The sequence below is a fragment of the Lycorma delicatula genome, chromosome 7 (assembly GCF_047948215.1).
Source record: "Lycorma delicatula isolate Av1 chromosome 7, ASM4794821v1, whole genome shotgun sequence".
Lineage (NCBI taxonomy): Eukaryota > Metazoa > Arthropoda > Insecta > Hemiptera > Fulgoridae > Lycorma > Lycorma delicatula.
In genome coordinates this window covers 80139720-80164851 of record NC_134461.1, presented here as the reverse complement: position 1 = coordinate 80164851, position 25132 = coordinate 80139720, and the positions used below count along the sequence as shown (strand labels likewise).

Here is a 25132-nt window from a genome sequence, read left to right as displayed (position 1 = left end):
GATTGATTACAAAGTAGGTCTGAAAATCTCCTGAACTAAATTTCTGTAGTCGATACAAGTAACACCATCTGTCTGACAACCAAGGAACTATATAGTATGATGTCTGATGAGTGTGTTCAAAATTTCATCATGTTTTGTCACTCCAGTCTCGAGTTATATTTGGTCACATACATTGTGTTCATATGAACTTGTGTGAGCTTGCGACATGGTACAGAGAAGCATGATAAAATTTTGTATCCGACTTCAAAAACCTTTTGTTGAAACTTATTCTATGATACAGCAAGCATTTGGTGATGAAGCCGCATCTCCTGCTACAACATACACGTGATGGAAGCAGTTACAAGATGGTAGAGAGTTGTTGAATGACGACGAACGAAGCGGGAGTGAACAGCATCCTGCTTTGTTTGAACAAACACGCACCTGCTTGAACAACCTCATCTTATCCTTTGGACCATAGCAGAAGAGCTAAACATCAGTAAAGACGCGGTAAGTACAATTCTAACAGAAAAAATGAACTGCTGAAAGATGTGCTCTTGTTTTGTTCCACACTTCTTGACTGATGAACAAAAACAGGTGCCTCTTTCTTGTCCTCAAGACTTCATTGAAACTGCTGGTAGCGACACAAATTTTTTGCAGACAATTGTAATTGGGGATGAAAGCTGGTGTTTCATGTATGATCTGCAAATGAAGCGTCAATCCACTGCTTGGTTGTTCCTGGAGCACAAAGACTGGCGAAAGTCGGGCAGTAAAAAATCAAAGAGTGAAAATGATGTTAATTGCATTCTTTGACTCAAAGGGCCTGATTCATCATGAATTTGACCCAACTGGTCAAATCGTGAATTCTAAAGTCTATTTGGAAGTAATGAAATGCTTGATACATTGCATTCATCGAATCCAGCCTCAGTAACTGACCGGGATCCAAACAGTTAAACTCTCTTGCACGACAATGCCCTGGCACACATGGCAACAGTTTTAACATGTTATTACGCAAATCAAATCATCATCTAATCCCACCCACCCTATTCACCTGACTTGGCACCAGCAAACTGTTTTCTGTTCTCAAAACTCAAGTTGAAAATAAAAGGCCTTTTTCGATGACATTCTAGCCATCCAAAGGGCTTTTTTCTTTTTCCTGTTTAGCCTCTGGTAATTATCTTTCTGATAATACTTCACAGGATGAATGACGATGACGTGTATGAGTGTAAATGAAGTGTAGTCTTGTACAGTCTCAGTTCAACCACTCCTGAAATGTGTGGTTAATTGAAACCCAACCACCAAAGAACACCGGTATCCATGATCTAGTATTCAAATCCGTGTAAAAGTAACTGACTTTACTAAGACCAATGCTGGAAACCAAATCAGCTGGTTTGGGGATCCAAAGGGCTTGCACCGAGCAGTTGAAGGTGATCTCACAAAGTGATTTCTCCAGAGCATTTGACGGGCTCTACTGGTGCTGCAATGAGTGTATAACTAGAGAAGGGGGTCTATGTAAAGGGTTGATGTGAGTAAATTTGTTTATCTTTAAATTTTTATTTAATTTAGTTAAGCAACTTTTCAGATATACTGTGTAATGTGTTCCATTTTTATCACTTTAGCATATGTGAATACAAAATTTGTTTGTATTTTGTATCTGATGTTATGTTTTCATACTGGAGATCTTAAAAATAAATAGAAAAAAATGAATAAAAAACAAAAGTAGTACAAAGTAAATAACAAAACATAACTATTAAGTACTAAAAATAAACACCAAATAGTAAAATTAAAAACCAAAATAATACTGGATTATTATAAAACAGTAACTGCTATAAAAAAATACACAAATGTACTCACTCAATGAGTGTGTGTGTGTGTGTTTGTGCACACACACACACACACACACACACACACACAAACAAACAAAAGGAATAAATGAATACCTTCCCTTTAATTCATTTATTGCTGTTTCTCATTGTATCCAACATTAACCATTTCCTCTTCATTAACAAGGCCTTGTCCTTTACCTAGTCGGAGCACATAATCATTGGAGCCACTCATAATGTTGCCGATGAAATATCTTTTATATTTTGTTTACCTTTTTAATGTATCTTCACTACACTATTAATGGTAAATCCAATTCACTATTTGTCGCAAGAATGATTGATTAATGTACACATTTTCATCTCTGCTGAAATTAAAATAGTAGTTTAATTATTAATGGTTTGATGCGTAAAGCAGCTGAAGAAGGTTGTCCTGAATTGACAAGTAGGTCAGTTTTTCTCTTCCTTTTTTACATTTGCTTTCTATATGACTAATATATTAATATTGAGTTTTTTTTTTAATTAAACTTACCGATCATAGTACCAAACAAGGCTTAGACATTTTGATGCCAAATTGTTCCTTATATATATTGTTTTTCATTAGAATTATAAGCATTACAATAAATATAAAATGCATTTAGTTATTTGTTTAGAGAACTGCATCAGTTCTTTAACTGTTTCAGTGTGTACACATGTACATGTGTATACACTACACAGTCCATGACTATTTGTTATTATACCTTTGTGAGAATGTGGTTTTAGAATTTATTTAGTGACTCAATCTTCATTGGCTTGTTTCAAACTGTCAGATAAAATTTTTTTAGACATTAATTTTATGTAAACCATTATTATTTAATAGTAAATAAATTTTTCATTTTATTAATTTTTATTTTTAGGAAACTGCTGTTGAAAATAGCAGTATTGTACCTAATTTTTCCAACAATGCTTCGGTTAATAAAAATAATGTTTTAACTGATACATATGATTTAAAATTTAATTCATGCCCTGATAAACAAGAATTACAAGTTCTGGAATTAGTTAGAAAACATCGCCAAGGTATTACTGTTTTTGAATATTTTCCGGATACAGATTACGAAGCGGATGATGAGTGTATTAGTGCATATCATGAAGGTAATGGTAGATCTTCTTGTGATAATGTCACTATCAATGGCTCATTAAATTCACTGGTTAAAGGCAGTGTATTTGCTGATGTTAAATCAAAATTAAAATTATTTTATAAAAATATGAACAGCAGTAATAAAAATTGTAGTAGTAGTAATAATGGTGGTAGTAATAATAAGGATCGTATTTGGAGATTGAATTTAATACAGAAAAGGAAAGAAAAAGAAAAACTGAGAAAGGGTGTAAAAGAGTCTCCCAAAAGTACATACTGTGAAAATATTAATTCTTACTCGGTTAATAAAAGTAGAGAAACTTGTTCTGAATTTGATTGTGTGAGTAGTAAATTATCATATGTTGATAGACACGTAGATAAATGTTCAGAAGTTTCAGGTAAAAGTAAAAATGAACGGAAACATAACGATAGTGAATCAACTAGTTCTAAAAAATCTTGTTCGATTGCATCACATCACCGAAATGAAAATTTGTCAAAAAATAAAAAGACAAATTCAAAGTTTGAAAATAATTATGCAGAAACATTTCATCGTTTTGAAGATGTTATAGATTCATATACACTTGATTCGATGAAAAATGATGGAAAAATTGAAAATTTAAATAGTAAACTGAATACTGAAGTTTTGAATGGAAATAAAATTGATTCTGATAAAGATATAACAGCATTTATACGTGAGAATATTTTTGCTGATATTTTACAAAGAATTAATTCAAATGATAACTGTAATAATGAAAATGAGATTGGTTTTGTTGTGGATAATTTGGTAAAGGATGATAAATATTTAAAAAAAGATCCTGACAGCATACCAAATAATAGATATAAAAGAGATATTGGGTTTATTTACGGCGATTCATTAAGTTCATTTCAAAATATTAGAGGTTGTAATACCCAGCCAGCTATCGGTATTGATATTGCATCTGGTCAAGAAGAAAAAAATTGTCAACAAAATGATACTACTTTAAGTAGTAATGGTTTAAGTAAAAGTAAATCTGATTGTGATGATAACAAATTCGATAGTTGTTCTGCCATTTTAACTGATGATGACAGTATGAATGCACCAAAATTTATTTGTCATAAGTCAGAAAATACATTGGATAATGATAAAAAATATATAACTTACAGTTTTGATAAAATTAACATCAGTAATTTAAATAATTCTGAAACATCAACGAATGAAAGATTTTTTTCGTGTACTTCAGTTGATGTATCAAAGATTATCCCTGAAAATGATGGTATGGAAGATTCAAATTTAGACGATTCTAATAATATATTAAATAATAAAATAAGTGAAAAACATATTGCAGATATTACTGTTTATGAAACTGATAATTACGATTGTTCTGTTACTGATGAAAAAATTGACAAAGAGGAGTCTCCTAAACGTTGTTTCAATAATTCACGTTGTGCAGTTTGTGTAAATATATCAAATAAAGAAGAAGTTTATGAATCTGATTATAATGATTCTATTACAGCTGCAACGAGTAGTCCTAAGGCTTCAGTTTTATTATCTGAAATTTATGAATCTACTACTTCTATTTATTCAGAAGACTCAATCAACTGTTCTAATAAGGATTCATCATGTGGTGATGGTAAAGCTTTACAGGTTTTTGAACATCATTTAAATGCTGTTGAAAATAATGAGGAATTGGTACCAAGAATTGATATACCATGTGATTTATCGAGCAGTGACAATAATGCTATTTCATGCTCTTCAACTGATAGATCAGCAAAGATCAATAGAATAGAGAAAAAAGTTGAATGTAAATGGACTTACGCAGATGTATTGTCTTCTGATGAAGATACTGATTTTAGTATTATTGAGGAATATCTTTATACTGATGAAGATAATGGTATTGAACTGGTTGAAGAACGTCATATTCCTGTTCGGTAAGTACAATTTTTTATTTGATTTGTTAAGTTCATATTTAGGACATTCTGTTGTGTATATAGTTTTACGCCTTTGAATATTTTACATTTTAAGTATATGTATATATTACTCGTGGCATCACCGTACTCATATCGAACTGGATTCAGGACTCTTCTCGCTGGATTGACCTCTCGCAGACTCACACCTGTGACTCTCCTTGCTGGACCGTCATTGTATGTCTTGCTGGACTGGTTCACAGACTCCGCCGAACCCACACAACTCACAGCCTCTCCTCGCAGAACTGCCTTTGCGGGACTGACATTGTAACGCCTTGCAGACTGGTTGTAATAGAACTATAATGTAAAAGGCTGTGTAATATTGGATTAACAATCGCAGAGTACAATATTGTTTTTATTATTAAAAAACTAAGCAAATGATTTTATTAAACATTTTCAAATTAACTTGGACTGAAATTGAAAAAAATAAAGAGTTGTCTGCTGTAATTGTATGATCTCAGTCCGGTTTGCAGTGTTATCTATCAGATTAGCTGGTCCTTCATGAGTATAATCTTTCAGATTCTTTACTTTAAAAGTGGAATGGTTGTAATGTTTGAAAATGTAAGTACATTTACAAAGTTATTACACAAATTTTGTGTAAACATAGCTCTTTAGAACTACAATAAGCTAACATTTCCATCTGACTTTCATTCTTGATAACTATATGAGGTCTGTAAATAAAGTATTGAGGCTGGTTCAAAAAAAGATTTTATTTACAATCCAATTGTACATGGACTCTATCATCTTTGAAATAGTTTCCTTGGCAAGGCACACAATGCTTTAAACAGGTTTCCCACTCTTCATAGCAGTATTGGAACTCAAAAACTGGAATATCCTTCAGGTGGTCAGTTACATTTTTTTTAAAGTTTTCTACTGTTCCAAAATGATGTCCTTTGAGGTGTTTTTTTAAAGTCAGGAACAGGAAAAAGTCGCAGGAACTCAAGTCAGGTGATTAAAGTGTTTGAGGAAATACAGGAATTTTTTTCTTTGCCAAAAACTCATTAATTGAGAGTGCAGTGTGACAAAGTGCATTGTCATGATGTAGCATTCAGTTGTCTTTGATGGCTGGTCTCACATGGGCAATTCTTTTTCGCAGTCTTTCAAGAATTTCTTGGTAAACATATATATTTACAGTCTGTCCTGCAGCCATAAACTCCTTATGGACAATGCTATTGCTATCGAAGAAACAAATTAGCATGGTTTGGATTTGCTCATTTTTGCTTTTTTGTGACATTGTGAGTTTGAATTGTGCCACTCCTTGCTCTGGTGTTTTGTTTCTGAGTCGTACTCAAATATCCAAGATTCATCATTAGTAATAACATTTTTTTAAAAATCAGATAAGTTTCAGTTTACCCTAGAAGATCGTGGCACACTTCCACCCTGTTGTTTTTCTGTTCAACAGTGAGTTTTTTGGGACCAATTTTGCACGACTTTTTTCATGTCTGATTCATTTGTCAAAATTTGTTGCACTGTGGTATGGTTCAAATTCAATTGTTCTGCAATCATTATTTCAGTTAATCGCTGATTGTACCATATTAAGTCTCTGACTCGCTTAACATTGTCGTCATTTTTTGACGTTAACGGTCTTCTAGAGTGTGGATCATCCACAACTGATTCCCAGCCATCTGCAAATGCTTTAAACTACCTAAAAGCTTGGGGTCGTGACAGAGCATCATCTTCATTCCCCATTTCAATTTTGAAAAGTTTCAGTAGCATTCTCACCAAGTTTAACACAAAACTTGATTGCACAACGTTGCTCATAATTAGTAGTATCAATCATTTTTGTAACTCGCAACAAAAACTTTCACGAGAAGTTTGTTTATGTCTCACGTGACAGCAATAGACTAAAAATATTAATACCTAATATAAATCAGCTGTTCATGTAACCATATGTGTACTAGTAACTTTGTAGTGTTGCCACTTTGGCTACCAAAAAAAACTAGTCTCATTACTTTATTTACAGACTTTGAATATTACTTCAAAATTCTGATACACAGAATATTTCTTTATAATGCAGTTTATATAAATAAAGATTAGACAATATCATTGAAGATTTTTGGTTGATATTGGGATTTTTTTTTTGTCACATACTCAAGTAGAATATGTATTTTAATTGATTAATATTTCGTAATAAGCTTTTTTTAATTCACTAATATGTTAGAAATTTTTTTTTTATCTGTATTTTTTTTAATTATGTATAGGGATTTTTATCTGATTAGGTCTATCTTCATAATCATTTAGACAAGCTTTGCTACTTTACTGTGTTTATTAGGAATAGCCTTTGCATAATGTTCGTTGTGTACAGTTTCTATTTTGTTCATTATTTCCTAACATCTGTCCGTAAAGTGAGTATTGAGAGAACTTATATATATATATATATATATTTATTACTAATATATGTTTATATAGAAGTCAAAAATTCTCATTTTACATTTTTGTTAAACCTGATAATCATAAATAATGTATTTATAATTTATGGAATCTGCAGCATATAATACTCATATGACCATATTATCACAATTTTCTCCAGACTGGTTTTTCAAGTAATATTATGTGATTAATTTTTCAATTTGTTTAGTTTATACATGTGTAATTACTGATTTGATAACAGGTTGTTTTTATTCATGTATCTGTCTTGGCCACTAGCACCCTCCATGCACCGTTCTTTTTAAAAATAAAGCGCTATTTCAATTTGGATAATCAGAAGTTTTGGATTATGAGCTAGGTTTTACAGATTATGCAATACATTATTTATTTAATAAAAAGCATTGAATAATGTTTATTATTAATATATGAGGGTGGTCAAAAAAGTAATGAGACAAGCTTTAGTTTCATAAAACTTTATTCTGAATCCACATTTACATTTTCTTTTCAAAATAGTCTCCGCTAAGTGCAATACACTGCTCCCAGGACTTGATTCTCTTTTCAAACATGAAATCCAAGGCATCTTTTAAAAGCACTTTTCATTTCATCTGACAACTTTTACGACCTCTAGGTTTGTCTCAAATTTTCTTTCTTTCATGACTTTCTTCACCTCTGGAAACAGCCAGATATTGCATGGAGCTAAATCTGAGCGTACGGTAGATAAGAGCTGTATGGCCATTTTAGTTTTTCCCATTTCAAAAATTTGCAAACTTTCTGAGTTGTATGGGTACGCATACTATCGTGATGTAACAAATGTTTATCAATTTTTCTTCCAGGGTGCTCATTTTAAGGTGAGTCAGCATTATATTTAGCACTTTCATGTACCAGAGAGTAGTTACATTCATTCCTGTAGATACCTATGTAAACGATTTATTCATGATCAAAAAGGTGATCATGATTTTACCTGTGATGTGTGCAGTTTTAGCTGTGCTTTTGGAAGTGAGGAAGTTGAAGATTTCCATTCGAAGCTTTGTTTTTTCATCTCAGGATCATAATAGAATATCCAAGACTTGTCAATGGTTTCCACATTATGCAAAAAGGGTAGTTCTTCTTTGTTGTGAGTCAACAATTGTTCACAGATGAATATGCATTATTCCATTTGTTCAGGTGTTAAGAGCTGCAGAACTCAATGATATGTCCAAAGCATCCACTCATATGTGTACAGCTTTTTAGATGTACAGCAGTTCTTCCAGTTGCTGCATACCAGTACAGCAATCTTCTTGAATTGTGCAGGCCTCCATCCTCTCTTGTCCGGTCAGAAATGTGGCATGTTAATTAAAGCATGTTGGATGTGCTACATTCTTCATCCTTTTTTTTTTTCAACATTTCGTACATTTAGAAGCTAATATTTACGATCTATTTCATTGGTTGTAAAAGGATACAAAACTGAGTTGTGTAATGTTGATCGACATCTTTTTCCATGATAGGGAAATTACTCAATATACTTTACATGAACGATCACTGACACTCAATGTCTGCAACAATCAACTTGAAATTTACATGGAAGTAGACAGCACATCTGGGTATTTGAAAGCATGCTTGAGTGTCACTTTGCGCATTTTAATTTCCCTGCAAAAATCAGTGTCGTTACTTTTTGAATCACCCTCATATTATTATGTGTTATGTGTAATACATAAATAAATTATTATATATTTAATATTTATTAATTACGTTTGAATTATGTTTTATTGAAAAATATTTTTCAGAGAGTTGCAGAAGGAAAAAAATTATGTTAGAAGTATTATACCTTCACATGTGCATTCTGATAAATTGCTACCTCAAAAAAATACGGATTCATTTGTTTCTGCTCCTTCATCCGGAACTGGTTAGTTAATGGTAGTTTTATAATTTATGATAAAAGATAAATAATAAATGTTGTTAACTTTTAACAAAGAAATTGAAACTTTTATCGTGAAGGTTCTTTTGCTATCTTTACTTTGAAATTAACTGCATAAAGTCATAGAATGTACAGTTATCTATTTCTACTATTAATAACTGATTATATTTATATAATTTTTTTTGAGTCTCACTTTAATCTAATGAAAACATTTTATTTTAATTATTTACAAAATATGTATTTATCCTCTTAATTACATCTCATCATTTAGTGTCTTGCTACTGGTATTTTGGCAAGTCTTTCCTGAGTAGTTCATAAGTTTCTGTATCCTCTTCATTCTTCAATACTTACTTCCTACCTACATGTTATTAATCTATATCTTCTACATCTTCTTTCCTGTACATTTAACCACGCCTTCTAGAGTACTTATCTGAAGCTTTCAATTTTATCCCAAATGATAACCTCAAAAATAATGAGTGCTTTATGACATGTTTTTTAAGTAGAGTTTACGTTAAAATTAAAAAAAGAAAATTGATACATAAAAATATTTTATTATAATTAAAACAATTTAGAAACCTTCTTTATTTTTCCACATACTCATTACTCATTTTCCATTAACTTCTAGCATTACTGATATTGTTTCAACAACTTCTTTCATTGTGATAAAAACCTGCCGCTTGTGCCATGGTTAATTGGTAACACTGTTCTTCACTTTACTGTAATTTTTGAATCATTGCTATATGAACCATTTCTTGAATCTGTTAATAAGTAATAATTACTAGGTATGAGATTGCGATTATAGGATGGTTGGTGAAAAAATTTTCAAGCTAACTTTCTTCAACAGTTACAGTTTGAGTCACTGTGAGGTTGAGCATTGTTCTGCAAAGGCACAGTCCTACTGGATTACAAACCATATTTTTTGTTTTGAATGGTGCAACTAAATTTCAATAGGATTTTTACGATATACTTGAGTATTAATGTATATGATCTGTGTTCCAGAAAATCCTTCTTGTCCCAAAAAATAGTGGCCATGATTTTTGTTTAAGAAGGTGCGTTCTTAAACTTTGCTTTCAAAAATTATGATTGTCACCATTGTATTGAATGTTGCCAACGTAACATTTATGTAAGAAATTCAGGTTTCATCCTTACAAACAACGTGGTCAAGTAGCCCATATTCCCTTCATATTGAGAATAATGAGCTGATGGCTGCATTTCTGTTTTTATATATCTGTTAGCATTTTCAGAACCCATCTTACACATGATTTTTTGTAGTGAAACTTCTCTGTCATAATGTTTGTAAATCACTGACCATGAAATGTTAAGGAATTAAATAGATAAATAATATTTTTTAAAAATCCATGTTTCCTTTGTGAAATTTCACTTATGAATAAAATTGAACATATATAACCAAAACTTTTCTACTTATTTAATCTTTCCTTGTATAAATAATTCATCAAGAAGTTGGTCAGATGTTTGTTTACATAAAAATGCATTTTCAAAATTCACTCTTGATATTACTCACCAAATATCTTACATGTAAAATTACTTCTTCTTCATTATCTGATATTATTACCCAATTGTATGCTTTTAAAAGGTGATGTAATTATAATCCCATAAAAAATTATATAAAAATATTTTTTCTTTATTCTGTTGTAGAATCTGAGTCAGCTGTGTCATCAGTAGATATAGCTTATGAAACAGATGCTCTACGCAGGGAATTAAAGGAGTATGGATTCAACAGTGGTCCAATTACTGGTACTACAAAAAAAGTTTATCTCAGGCAGTTGAAACGTGTGCGACGTAAACCAATTTTTGTAAGATCTTCCAGTCCTAGAATTGGTGTGTTTGATTAATTTAATATATTCTTTAAAAGTTTTATGATATTTAAATTATACAGTTATTATGGTTTTTTTTTATTCCTTCAGTTGCATATAACTGTTATGTACTAATGGCATTAATGTGGACTATCTTGTTTTTATATTCTGTTCTTACATGACATTTTCTGTGTTGCTTTTTTTGTTTGGTTTTTGTTCACATATTAATAATCATGTTATATTTCCTGCATTAGCAAGTTATTATATGTTGATATCCAATTACAGTTACTCCGTATTTTTATGAAAGTGTGAAGAGGATTTGAATGTAAAACTTTCTAGATGAAATGCATATATGTTTAAAAAAGCACTAATGAAAATATATTTTTTGTAACAGAAAATGCAACTGATAGGTACATCAAATAATTATTTTCATGATTTTTTTTTTTTTTTTATTAAAAAGCAAAATCATGACCAGTGTCAGTAAAAAATTAGTGAATCTTTTTACTGAGGTCTAAATGTTTTAGTAAATAATCTCTGAGATTGGATTCATTACAAACAATAAAGCATATTTATAAACTTCAGTTGCATCATTCTAATTGAGATTTCTTTTTAAACATGGTATACATGCTTAAATATAAATATTTTACAATTTTATTTACTGTGAAGTAAAAACTTTTATAAAGGATAGATTAAACATGATAATTATAATTGCTTGTAAGTGGATTTTATCTGTTTGTACGTAATTAAGAAGATTATTTGAATTATTTTCTTTCAGAGTATAGCCCAGAATTGGAACGCCTGTTACGCACAAAAAATAAAGATTTAATTGAAAGTTGGTCCCACCTTGAAGCTCAAATGTGTGAACCTTTTCATTGTCCAGATCCAAATAAGAGGTAATCAGACACTTTTAAATTCCTTTTTCTTATTGCTTGATTTTATTTTTTTTTTGTTGTATTTTTAAAAAAAAGTATTTTTATTCTCTGTAGTGTAGAAATATCTCATTTCACTATGCATTAAATAAAAGATTTTGTTTAGTGAACGTAAACATTAGCAGTTGCACATTATCACCACTGTTAGTTTCCCATCTAGAACTATAGCAGAGCTATAACTGTAGAAGGGAAAGTATTGTAATCGGACCAATTTGAGCAAATGCAGTTTTTGCTGGATCTTGACATTTTGACATCTAAGGAACCCAAAAAACTAGATTGAAATTTTCCAGATGTTCTTATTAAAGTGTGTGTGTGTCAAGTGCCTCATACCTCATATCTCCTGAACTACTGGACTGATTTTGACCAAACTTGGTCAGATTACTTCTACATATGGGGCATTGATGCCATTCAATTTTCAACTTAAAAGTTTAAGGGATGAGGGTGTATAGCAAGGTTATCTCAAGATTTCGCCTGGTTAAGGTCTTATTTTTTTAAGCACATTTGTTAACAATTAAAAAATAATATTTGCAAAAAAACTTTTTTCAAAATCACACCCCTATACCAAAAAATGCTCTAAACTAGTGGTCTATTGACGCAGTATACCCACTCCATCAATAGGTACCCCTTATCACCACAAGAAGTGCTAGTGTAGCACTGATGTACAGTTGCATAAAAAATATATTTAAATTAAGTTGTGTGTGTAAGCTGTGCATCAGAAAAAACCACGTTACAAGAAAGTCCTACAATTGGTGTTGTCAACTTTTTTTTGTGATTATACATTCACATTGAAAGAAAGAAAAGAAACAGTTGAACAATATTGTGTAACTTACTTGGTATTTATGTGTATTTTATAATTAAAATTAATAGGATGTATTTTCTTTGTATGTGGAGGAATGCTGCATTTATTTACCTATGTTTAATAAATACTTGTAAACTGACTTTAAAAAATGAAGGAGTTTGACCTATTTTTTTTATAGATAATTTGGGAATACATATATACGAGGTCTGTAAATAAAGTAATGAGACTGATTCAGAAAAGTTTTTTATCTACAATCCAACTGTAGATGGACTCTTATCATTTTCGAAATAGTTCCCTTGCGAAGCCACGCAATGCTTCAAACGGGTTTTTCATATTTCATAGCAGTGTTAGAATTAAAAAAACTGGAATAGCCTTCAGATGGTCGGTTACATTTTTTTAATGTTTTCTACTGTTCCAAAATGGTGTCCTTTTTGGTGTCTTTTTAACATCAGGAACAGGAAAAAGTCGCAGGGACTCAAGTCAGATGAATAAAGTGTTTGTGGAACTACAGGAATGTTTTTCTTTACCAAAAACTCATTAATTGAGAGTGCAGTGTGACAAGGTGCATTGTCATGATGTAGCATGCAGTTGTCTTTAATGGCTGGTCTTACTTGGATAATTCGTTTTCGCAGTCTTTCAAGAATTTCTCTGTAAAGTTTAAATTTCTCGAATTACAGTCTGTCCTGTAGGCAAAAACTCCTTATGGACAATGTGCACAATGTCATTACTATAGAAGAAACAAATTAGCATGGTTTGGATTGGCTAATTTTTGCTTTTTGGGGACATGGTGAGTTTGAATTGTGCCACTCCTTGCTCTGGCGTTTTGTTTCTGGGCATTTTGTTTCTATTTATTTAGAAAATCCAGGATCAGCTTCAATTTGCCCTAGATGATGGCAGCACACTTCCATCATGTTTTTCTGTCCGACAGTGAGGTTTTTTGAGACAGATTTTGGACTGTGGTATGCTTCAAATTCAATTGTTTTGCAATCATTCTAACAGTTAATTACCAGTCATACTGTATCAAGTCTCTGATTCGCTTAACATTGTTGTCACTTTTTGACGTTAACGGTTTTCCATAGCATGGATTGTCTACAACTGATTCCTGGCCATCTGAAAATGCTTTAAACCACCTAAAAACTTGGGCTCGTGACAGAGCAAAATTAATTTGTAAAAAACTGGTACTGAAAAATAAAAAATTTGTTTCATTTAATTCTTTATATTTTAATTTTTGAATTTGGTGCTGAGTTAAAGCTCAACCCAATCATTCAACCTTTGATATGGTAATGTTTAACCCACATCATAATCGATATCAGGAACAGCCAAGATCTACTGCTCTGCTAGGCATCAGAGCTCATTCCCTTTTCTTGACTTTAAATATACAGTTACCTCTAGTTCTTACTGTTACTCATTGTTATTACCCCCATTGGTGTCATTCTTTCATAAATTACTGCTTTATTGCTTTAGTTTTCTTAGATATCATAAAGACTACTTGATACTATAGTTTATATAGACAGCTCTAAACACAATAACTCTGTTGGTTGTGCTTTTATGGTTGGCAATAGAACATACATGCTTGGCTTTCCCAGCATAGTCATTAAAGCTGCCACAAAACTGTATGCTATTAATAAGGGCTTAAATATAATTAGCCCAACATTTCGACAAGTACTTGTGTGTTCAGATTCCATGACTGTTTTCCAGGCGGTTAATGACATGTACTCCAGGCACCCTGTTGTCCGTGATATACAGTATATTGTTTCAGAAATGACTCATTTCAAAATGACTGCCGAGTGTGGCAAAAGAGGCTTGTTTGCACCCTCCTTTCACTAATTGCATTGTTTCTGATGATCTGTCTGTTTTCTTAAGATGTGGTTCATGAATAATGGCAAAGTGAATGGAATGCTACCATCAACGATAAACTTTGTCCAGTTAAGAACACTGTGTTACAGTGGAGCTTCTTATGCAGGAATAATCGTCGAGAGAAGGTTTTTATTATTTTTCATTTGCGAAAAATCATGACATCTCATGAATTGGACTGATCACTCATCTTTGCTGTAATTACCAACTAACTGTACACAACATCCATGTGGACTGTGTCTATTATGCTGCATTGTATCAGAAATTTAAACCAGGGACTAACATCCAAAATATCTTAGGAAACAATGTGTCAATGTTATGTAATGTCTTACATTTTGTTAAGGCATCTGGATTCAAATATTTGTTTAAAACTGTAATATGTTTTTGCCTTTTAACATATGGCAATTTTGCTTTTTTATGTTGGATTTTTAATATTGTTTTTATTTCATGTTTTGCTTACCACATAACACTTCACATTTGTTTAATTTTTAAGATAAATTCTAATTGCTAATTTTTAATTATTTACTATAGTAATTTTGTTTTTGGGCATTGATACACCTCGTTTGGTGTTGAGTTACAGGTTAGCAAGTTGTTTTTAATTTGGTGCGAATTTTTAAAAATCAGAATTGAAAGAATGAACTTTTTTTTTGTTGGCGTGGCCTTTTTTAAATTGGTTTTACATATATTTTTTTAAAGATTATTTTATTTTGGATAAGTCATTTTTATTATTTTATAAATAATTTAGGGTAGGAAATTATTATAGTCACATTATTATTGTCGCAGTTTAAATAACGGTTAACAATTAAATAAGAGTCTTCTTAAAAAAAGAAAATGTGTTTGATATTTGAATATAATTCACTTTTCTAATTGCATTGTTTACTTCCCACATATGTTTCAGTTGTGGTGACTGAAAAATTAAATGTTAGATACAGTATTACTGTATAAAAATATATATTTAATAAAATTGATAAACTGTAAATAATATTTAAACTCTGCAATTGATGATCACAGTGACACATAGTGTACTTCTATGAATAGAATTCTACATTTTTTTTTTTAATTTGATGTGTAATATGTCATGTTAAAAAAAAAATATTTCTTATTGTTTTTAATTTTAGGAATAAATTTAATAAGTTTTCTGATAAAATATTCACTCCCAAGTTTAATTTTTTATGGATTTTGAGACGCTAAAATTTCATTTAGACCTCTTGTTGGGTAATAAATATTTTTGTTTCTATTAAACTATTAGAAAGTAATTTATTTTAGTTTGTTTATTAAGATTTGTATCAAGTTTACAAACAAGAATGTACTATTCTTTTGTAAATCAGTACATTTTTCTGTATGTGGTATTTACTTTTTCAGAGCTTTAAGATAATATGAAACTAAATTTTATTGTATCTTGTTGATGATATTTTAAGATTAGGTTGTTTAAGATATTTAATTATGTAAGTATAGTAATGAGGTTTGATCGATTAAAAAATTAATGAGTCATTCATTTCATGAAATATCAATAGATCATCTACATATTTGCAAACTGGAACATTGAAAGAAACAAGCAATAACTGTTTTGAGTATATGGTTATTTGTTTATACTATAAGTAATAATACATTTAATGTATTTATTTCTGCCATATTTTTATTAATCTGAAAAGTTATTTCTGGTTTTCAAAACTGATTATGCTGTAATTAAAAAGAAAGTTTTATCCATATTCAAGCATTTAATATTGTGAGCATTTATAAATGAAAAAAAAAGTCTTTAATTTCTCTATAAATTTTGACGTTTATTTTTATTCTACTTTTACATGTTTTTAAATCAATACCATGAAGTATGACTAAAAGATTTTTTCCCATGAAAGTAATTGGGAAATTTTTTTACCAGTATATTAATTTTGTAAGTGGTATTTGTAATTGTGTATTTTTGAAAATCTGAAACATTTTTTGATTGAGTCCAAAAATTGGTCAGGAAAAAACACAGCATAAACATGGTAATTGTATAATAAGAAAGAAATAAAGAGATTGTCACAAAATGAATTCCGCTAATAAAACAAATTTGAAAGAAGGGATATTTAGTGATAAAATAATTACGATAGAGCTGTTTGTGAACTACCAACTTAAGTGTATGAGTGGATTCAACAAGAATTATTTTTTTTCAGTTGAGAGACTTAATTATATTATAAAATCGTGTTACTATGTGAAAATTGAATGGAAAGCTCTACTTGCAAGAATGTAATGGTAGATAGGTTAGTGACATCCATTTTGTTACAATACACTTAACAAATAATATTATACATGATGTAATCAGAGGTATTATTTCCTTGTTAGAACAATCATTAACATAAAATTGAAATTGACAAATTTGTATTACTCACCACCTAAAAGTACTGTTATAGCTTTATTATAAGAGTATAGGTGTGAAAACTTCAAAATCGTAAAAATTAAAAAAATTCTGATCAAAATGTTTTGAAATAGAATCAGAATATGATTGATTTAGTTAAAATATGATGATTGATATCAATATGATTGATATAGTTTAAAGTTAGGTGGGCACTTGAGTGAGATGGATGCATGTGCTTTAAAGTAATTCAGCAGTAGTATCACAAATTTCATTCTTATGGAAAAGTTCTGAGTGAGGTATGCAATTGTGCCACCTCACTGCATGAAGATTAACCAGAAATCAAATCTGGAACCTTATGATTAAAAAGGTAGTATTCTATCACTGACTGTCCTGGAATCTTAATAGAACCAACCTGGATTTAGTCTTGGTCAGTTCTGTTACAGTCCACGTTCTACTACACTAAATTTCATACAGTCTAACAAAATGAATGATATAGATTGCTAAATTTTCACTTAGAATAATTACGCTAATAATTTAAAAAAATGAATATCATTTAACAGGACAAAAAACTTAGCTTATTTATCCATCCTAAATTTTTTTTCAGTAATACGATAATTCATCAAATTTATTTTTCAGTAATACAATAATTCATCAAAACAAGAACTTTAATTAAATAACTGTTTTAAAAACTCAACTCCTCTTACCTATACTATAATTACTTATGCAGTTAAAAAATGTGGTTAAAGATTTTTAAGAAATTATTTAATTTAATAGCACCCCCTGTCATGGCTTTGCCTACGCTGAATGCATGTAGAATTTCAAAAATTGGAAAGAGTTTTTTTAGTTGTTTGGGCTGTTGCTCAGTTTAAATGGCTTGCAAAGTACATCAGTGTTGCATTATGGATATGTGGGTCATGAGAGAAAAAGTGTTTTATATGTATCAGAAAATTAAGTAATGAGAGAAAAGAAAAACTTTACGAGTAAGAAAGAAAAGTTATGCTATAGTTTAAGAGTTCAGTATGAAGAAAAAAATCACTCATCATGTTTTAGATTGTTTGTTGTATGTGTATGTATATTACATTACATCATATTACTGAGGATTCTTGCAGAATGTTATGAATGTTACATTATGTTAGTGTATGGTTATTTGATTTGGTGGTTGGATTTCAATTAAAACTACACATTTCAGAAATGGTTGACCTGAGATTTTACAAGACTACACTTCGTTTAAATTTATACATATCATCCTTTGAAGTAATACCTTATAATTTTGAAGGTTAAGCAGAAAAAGAAAGAGTGTAGAGTAAACAGAACTTTAGGCACTAGTTCTCGAATGTTTTTAACAAGAATACTATAGTATCTTAAATCATGCCTGCTTCCATATATATCTAATATCTATTTTTTTATTAATGTATGCTATTAGGTAAAGCAAGATTTCCCTTTATTTATTCCTAATCAATAAATCATTCCATCTCTGACTTCGGATCTAGAATCGCTGAATTCTATAATGAAAAATATATTCCCTTTTAGAAGTATATTTTTTATTGTTTTACAGATGGCGTGAAGGTGTTCTCAAAACATCATTTACATACTTGTTGCTGGATCCTAGAGTGACACAAGATTTACCTTTTAGAGCTAATTCACTTACTCCTAAAGAAAAATTAATGTGTTTTTTAGAAGCAATCTTTTATGTTGGTCGTGGAAAATTATCACGACCATATTTTCACCTTTTTGAAGCTTTGGATGTATGGAATCACTGGAAAACTGTTTCCTCTAAAAAGGTAATCATCTTGACAACCAAGATTTTGTAGTTTAATTATTTTCAGCCAAAATTCATGCAGTTAGCATATTAATGAAATTATTTAATTTACTTTTGAGACAATTCGTTAAGTTCTAAACTTTTGTACAGATTTAATTTAATTTAATAAAACATTAAAGAAATGAAAGGTGATGATAATGTGCCGGTCCAGTACCAGGAAACAAACCCAGGACCTAGTGTCCAGTGATTTTACAGTCTAGTTGATAATTATAATAGTTTTAATTATTTATTCACATATATTTGAATCAGTTTAAAAATTGTGCCAGTGATGATCACTGTTGAAATTATACATGTTTCTGTTTTAACAAGTGTATGTTGACCATATCCTTCAGCTGTCTGTTTTTAAATTATTTTGTGCCTAACCTTATTTGATAGTAAAACGGACTGTCTTATGTTACAGTATCTTCTCAGCAAAGTAGTTAAGAATTACCACTTGCACATTATTATGTTAACATTCTTTGTCCTGTTTTTTCTTTGACACCCACATTAGTCATGTGAGTGTTTTATGGGCTAAGGCCATATTTATGTTGCTGGACCAACGTGTTTGCAAAGTTATTTTGTATTTACTGCTTTGTTATTATTATTTAATTTTTTATTTTAAGTGGCATCTGTTACTGTAATCATCAGACACTAAAATTGCCAACTGCCTCCTGCATTAATTTTAACTACTAGTTGTATTATTATTTGTTTAAGTAGTGAGAAAATCATTATCTTAGTGGTGTTGAGGTATAAAGAGCTGTTCACTTTTGTATAGTGTCCACTTCTTTGCTACTTCTTTTCATTGAATCCATTTAGTATTTTGAATAAGATAAAAGGATCACATGGGGGGCCACTCGAAACCAGTGACATCAAAGCTTCGAGCAAGCCATTCTAATTCAACCTGTGTTTGTAGGCAACAATGGATATTTTTGCTTTGCACTTTTAAACTTGCATCTGCTTTTTATAGACTTAATGGTTATCTTATTTGTTTTGTATTTACCTCTTGTTTTTAAATGCAGTTTCTTAATTCTGTGATAAAATATTTAAAAAGTAATATATACAGCAATAAGATAACTTTAAATTTTTTTTTTTTAGATGTAATTATATCATGTTCTGATGATGAATAATGTTTTGATGAAAACACTTAATTTACATTTGTAGTATCTGTAATTTTCACTTAAGTTTTATAAATTTATTGTAGTACACTGCTTAAGTATTATTACTATGATTTTGCTAATGTTTTGTTGCAATTACTTTATTATAGTAAAAACATTTCAGACTTGTAAAATTACTCACATTAATAATAAGAAATTATGATACTTTAATAGAATAATTTTTAGATTAAGAAGATAAATTATTTCATTATTTTGAACAAGTTTGAACGAGTGAATAAAAGTTGAGCACTATCATTCAATGTTAAAAGAGATTTGTTTTTTTTTTCATTTTTGTTATTGTGTACAGAATATTAAGAAAGAAAGAATTCCTGACTTTATAACTATAAAGTATAAAGAATTCCTGACTTTATAACTATAAAGTCAGGAATTCTTGTAGGCTGCAAAGTTATCAGATATGAGGTTTTTGTAGTTTCTAGTTCTTCTTTTTGTTGTTTTTATTTGCATCCATATTTTGAAGGTTTCGTATACAGATATTTTTAATGTGTGGATTCTTTTGCAACAAAAATTCAACTATCATAATATACGAGGGTGGTCCAGAAAGTAGTAACTTAGGTTTGTGCCTAGCGTGGAGATGGGTGGAGATAGAGGCCGCTAAATGGCTGTTTCCACTCAGCCAACTTTTGAAGCTTGGCTTCAAAATGTTTCCACACAGTATGTATTAATCTGTCGTAGCATGTGGACTGTGATTTTTCTACTTTGTTCATTGTGAATTATTGAAATGTGCGTTTCAATAGAAAATCCTGTGAGTTGTGTTCAGTGATTAGGTTTTTACTGGCCAAAAACCTCAAACCAATTGAAATTCATTAACAACTTTGTGAGGTGATGTAATAATGAGTGATGGTAGAGTGATGCAGTGGTGCATTCACTTTAAAAATGGTCGCACCAATGTTCATGATGAGGACTGCAGTGGTCAGTCTAGCCTTGTGATTGATGAACTGACAATGAAAGTCAACTATAAAATTTGTGAAAATCGCCGCATACGATTACGAAACTTTTGCTTCATTTCCCCCAGATTTCATGAAGTTTACTGCAGGAGATTGTGTCAGGGGAGCTTGGTTATCACAAGTTTTGTGCAAGATGGGTGCCAAAAATCTAAGGCAGCAGATTTCTGCAGAGAAGGAATTGAAAAGCTTGTGCATCATTATGGTAAGTGCCTCAGTTTAAATGGCGACTATGTAGAAAGATACTTTAAGATTGTTCCTTTCAAATGTATATAATTAAATTTTTTATTTTTATTTCAAAGTTACTTTCTGGACAGCCCTCGCATATTTGATTTAATAGTTCTTATAAAGCTCTTTATAATCTTTGAATATTTAATTAACACATTCATTGCTGAGCACTTGCAAACGTGTGGTCTATGCATACATGTAACCTGCGGACCATGTATATGTGTGTAGTACAGTGTGATATCTCTATTGGTGGGGGTTAGTATCGTTCTGTTGACTCAATATCAGATGTTAGCAAATCAGAAATCTTTATATTTTGTAAATGTGAAGATTGTTCATAGTTACACAGAACTGGTTTTTTTTGGTGGAATTTTAAATTTGTGTAAACTTTCATTGCTTTTGAAAGTGGATAGATTTATTTTATAAATTATTTGTATTTTAATTAGTATTGATTAGACAATTAAGCTTTATGTTATAATTATATATTTATACTATTATTTTTATTTTAAGTTTTACTTTTTGGTGATTATTTATATAATTTTTATAATAAAATTTTATATCTAATTTAAATTTAAACTAATTTAAATTTTTTTACTTATTATAAATTTCATTTTTATAATAAAATGTAGATTACGTACATATTTTTTATTTCATTATTACTGTTTTAAATAAAAACATTAAAATATACAATGTATTATTTCATTATGTGTTTAAAACATAAGTTGTATAGTTAGTTCATTTGTTGTCTGATATATTCAAAAATGTTCAGAGGAATTTATGTAAAAACCAGTTTCAGGCTGTAAACAAGTCAGATGATAGATGATAAGTAAAATTCACAAATCTAGGTCTTTCTAAATTATTTTAAAAAGACCTAACTTTAAAGAAGTAGAAGTTTACAAATATGCTCATTCACGTGTGAGTATTCAATATGGCTGGAATAAATCCAGTGCTTTTTCATCTCCGTGCACACCATGTGCTAATGCCTGGTTGTGTTTTTTGGGTTTTGTAAACATTTCATATTTTAAGACTTGTATAAATACTGATAACTAATATATTTAAGTGAGTTAAAGACAAAAAAATAATTCAGCACAGAGGATTAATACACCTATGAAAAGACCAGCAGTTAATGTATTATGCAGTAACTATGAATTCTTTCAAACACTTATAAAAATTTAGCAACATTTTCCAACCATTGAGATTATCATACAGCTCTTGATGTAGTTGAAAGCTGGTCAATGTTTTTCAAATTATTTTCTCTTTCATCTCATCAAGTTGGCCATAACTTCTTGCAGGAACCATTGATTAAAATCAATGGATTGACCTTTTGATAAACTGATGGTAATATTTAAACACCTGGATAAGATAGGAATCTATCTGTTCAAATCATACAGTTATAATGTTTTCTTCACTAAAAACCTAAAATTTCATTAAATTTCAATTCTTTTTATTATTTATCCTGAATTCTAAAAACCTTTGATAAAATTTTCACATGACTGATGTGTGCACTACCTTTTTCAGTTATATATTGCAGGTGGGTTGTGGAGACTGCTGCTTTATATTTATTTTTAATGATTATTTTAATTTCATATAACAAATAAGCACTAATTCATTAGAAAGTAATCTATTAAATTCTTTGAGAGAAAATTAAGTTCTTTGAGAGTGAAATTTTTTAAAAATTGATTCTCTTATATTTTATGGTAATGGGAAAACTCTTGACACATTACTGCCATTTTCAGAACATTGAGAAATGTTTCTCTGTAGGACTGACTTGTACATTTTTTATTGACTTTTATTTTTCACACGGTTAATTTTTTATTTAAATATTTTTGTTAGTAAAACTGATTGTATTATAAACTGAGAACTACAACACTTATTAAAATAAGTTGTGGTGGTATGATTAACAATTCTTTTTTTAAATCAGTCACAGTGAACAATTTTCAGATCACATTTGAGCTCTTTTAGAATTAATTTCATTTTGGCTTAGAAAATAAACTATTTGTGAAGGAGATTATTTTTGTTGAACCTATGAAAGGAAATTTAATATGTATAGTGAATATGACTTAATTAAAGTAAATTTAAATAAGATATTCTTGCTGAACACAAAGAACAAATATTAAACAAGACACAATGTAATAAAATATTACATACAAAATAACAAAACAAGAGTCTAGTAAAATATTGGTGCCACTGATATCATAATTGTGACAGACTACTGTATATCCACTGCATGTGTAGTTCACTATTTACTTTTTCTTTTAATGAAAGAACATTTAAGTATTTGGGGAAATTGACCTTTAGCACCCATGCATGGTGAAACAAAACAAGACAACAAAAGATAACAAAACAAGAGTCTAGTAAAATATTGGTGCCACTGATATCATAATTGTGACAGACTACTGTATATCCACTGCATGTGTAGTTCACTATTTACTTTTTCTTTTAATGAAAGAACATTTAAGTATTTGGGGAAATTGACCTTTAGCACCCATGCATGGTGAAACACTTGCTTCCTTCATGCTTATCATTAAAACCATTGAATCAGTGTTTAGATTTTGTCATCTTACTCCCTGAATTGAGGACTGAGATTTAGATTATAACAACAGGGATGAAATTCTCATTCTCTGATACATATCTGCTTGTTGACCTGGCTTCATAGGGTTTGAATATGAAACTTTTCCTTGAGTTTCCCTTAGTTGCTTATTTTGGATTTGAAAGAAAATTATTGCTTTATGATTAATTATTTTCTTTTTTCTTTTTCAATGTATATTTTTTTGTTGATTTTCTATATTTCTTGATTGATGGACTCCTCCTAACTTAATTAAATTTTGTTTTGTTCTGTATGTGGGCTCTCTCTTTACAACGCTTTGTTGTTTCTACTTCCCTTAATGCTGTACTTGAAAACTGTTACCATTTATGTCTTCTTTTACAGTTTATTTTGTAGATTATTATTATTATTGTCTTATGAATATCCAAAAGTCTCCAAATAGCCCATGAAGCTTTCTGGATTGTGGGGGGGGGGGGAGGTCTGTAGGCAGCCGTGTCTCTTGTTTGTGACATGTGAGTGAGGTCTAGTCTTGTATAGACTCATGCTGACCATTCCTGAGATGTGTGGTTAATTGAAACCCAACCACCAAAGAACACTAGTATCCACGATCTAGTATTTAAATTCAATTAAAAGCAACTATTAGGTAGACAACACACTTCTTCCTAAGCAAATTAAATTAGTACATATTTCTGGCAGATGCATTCTACAGTTCATTTGTAATAGAATTAGTTCATTGTTTGTTTTTGGCAAAAGATTTTCAGGTTGTTCACCCATTTAAACAAATGGTAATATAAATGTGCATGTACTCTTAACTCATGTTACATGATAACATTGAATTGTGTGATAAATAAAAAAAATGTTAATAGAGTTGGAAGTCATTTTAATTCACTTCATTTGTGTTCAGGTGAATAAAATACTTGATGTGTGGGGAAGTGGACTCGGTGTCATATGTTTACAAATATTTCACAATGTAATACCTGCTGAAGCTATGACTAGAGAAGCAGCTATGATTGATGCCTTGGGACTCCAAATGCTTTGCAATGAACGTGTAGGTGATTATTATGCTACTGCTTCTACTTGGAACCTACGACAACGTCAACAGCTTGGTTCTGTTTTACTTGTTCGTGCACTTAACATACTTTTAAATGAAGGTGAACGTCAGATTCGTCCTCGAGATATTTCACAGTAATAACTGATATATTTTCCATCAATGATTTTAAAGATGCTTTCAAATCTATATATTATGCGTGTGCATGCATGTGTGTGTGTGTGTGTGTGTGTGTGTGTGTGTGTGTGCACACACATATATATATATATACTTGCAATATGTTATGTAAAATTATTTTAATTAATTTTATATTTATTAACATTTTAACACAGTTTTAAGTAAATAAAAATTTGATCATATTAACTTATGTATTTTATGTAAATATATTGACTATAATATTAATTTGCTTCAATATTGTAATTCTTGATAATGGTACTGTTAAATATATACCAAAATATATGTTGAATCTACACCAAATATATGTTGCTTTATAAAATTGTTAAATTTAATATGTTAAAGTTAGTTATTTCATATTGGTGCAATCTATTTTGACC

General features: G+C 30.2%; 1 protein-coding gene across 1 annotated transcript in view; it reads left to right on the top strand.

Moving 5' to 3' along the window:
• LOC142327878 (uncharacterized) overlaps nt 1-25132 on the top strand; it is a 75973-nt gene that overhangs the window by 29902 nt on the left and 20939 nt on the right. The window contains exons 6-11 of the mRNA XM_075371239.1: nt 2693-4818; nt 8985-9103; nt 10772-10954; nt 11705-11822; nt 18402-18627; nt 24435-24715. Coding sequence (XP_075227354.1) covers nt 2693-4818; nt 8985-9103; nt 10772-10954; nt 11705-11822; nt 18402-18627; nt 24435-24715 — 3053 coding nt within the window. The remainder of the gene's footprint in view (nt 1-2692; nt 4819-8984; nt 9104-10771; nt 10955-11704; nt 11823-18401; nt 18628-24434; nt 24716-25132) is intronic.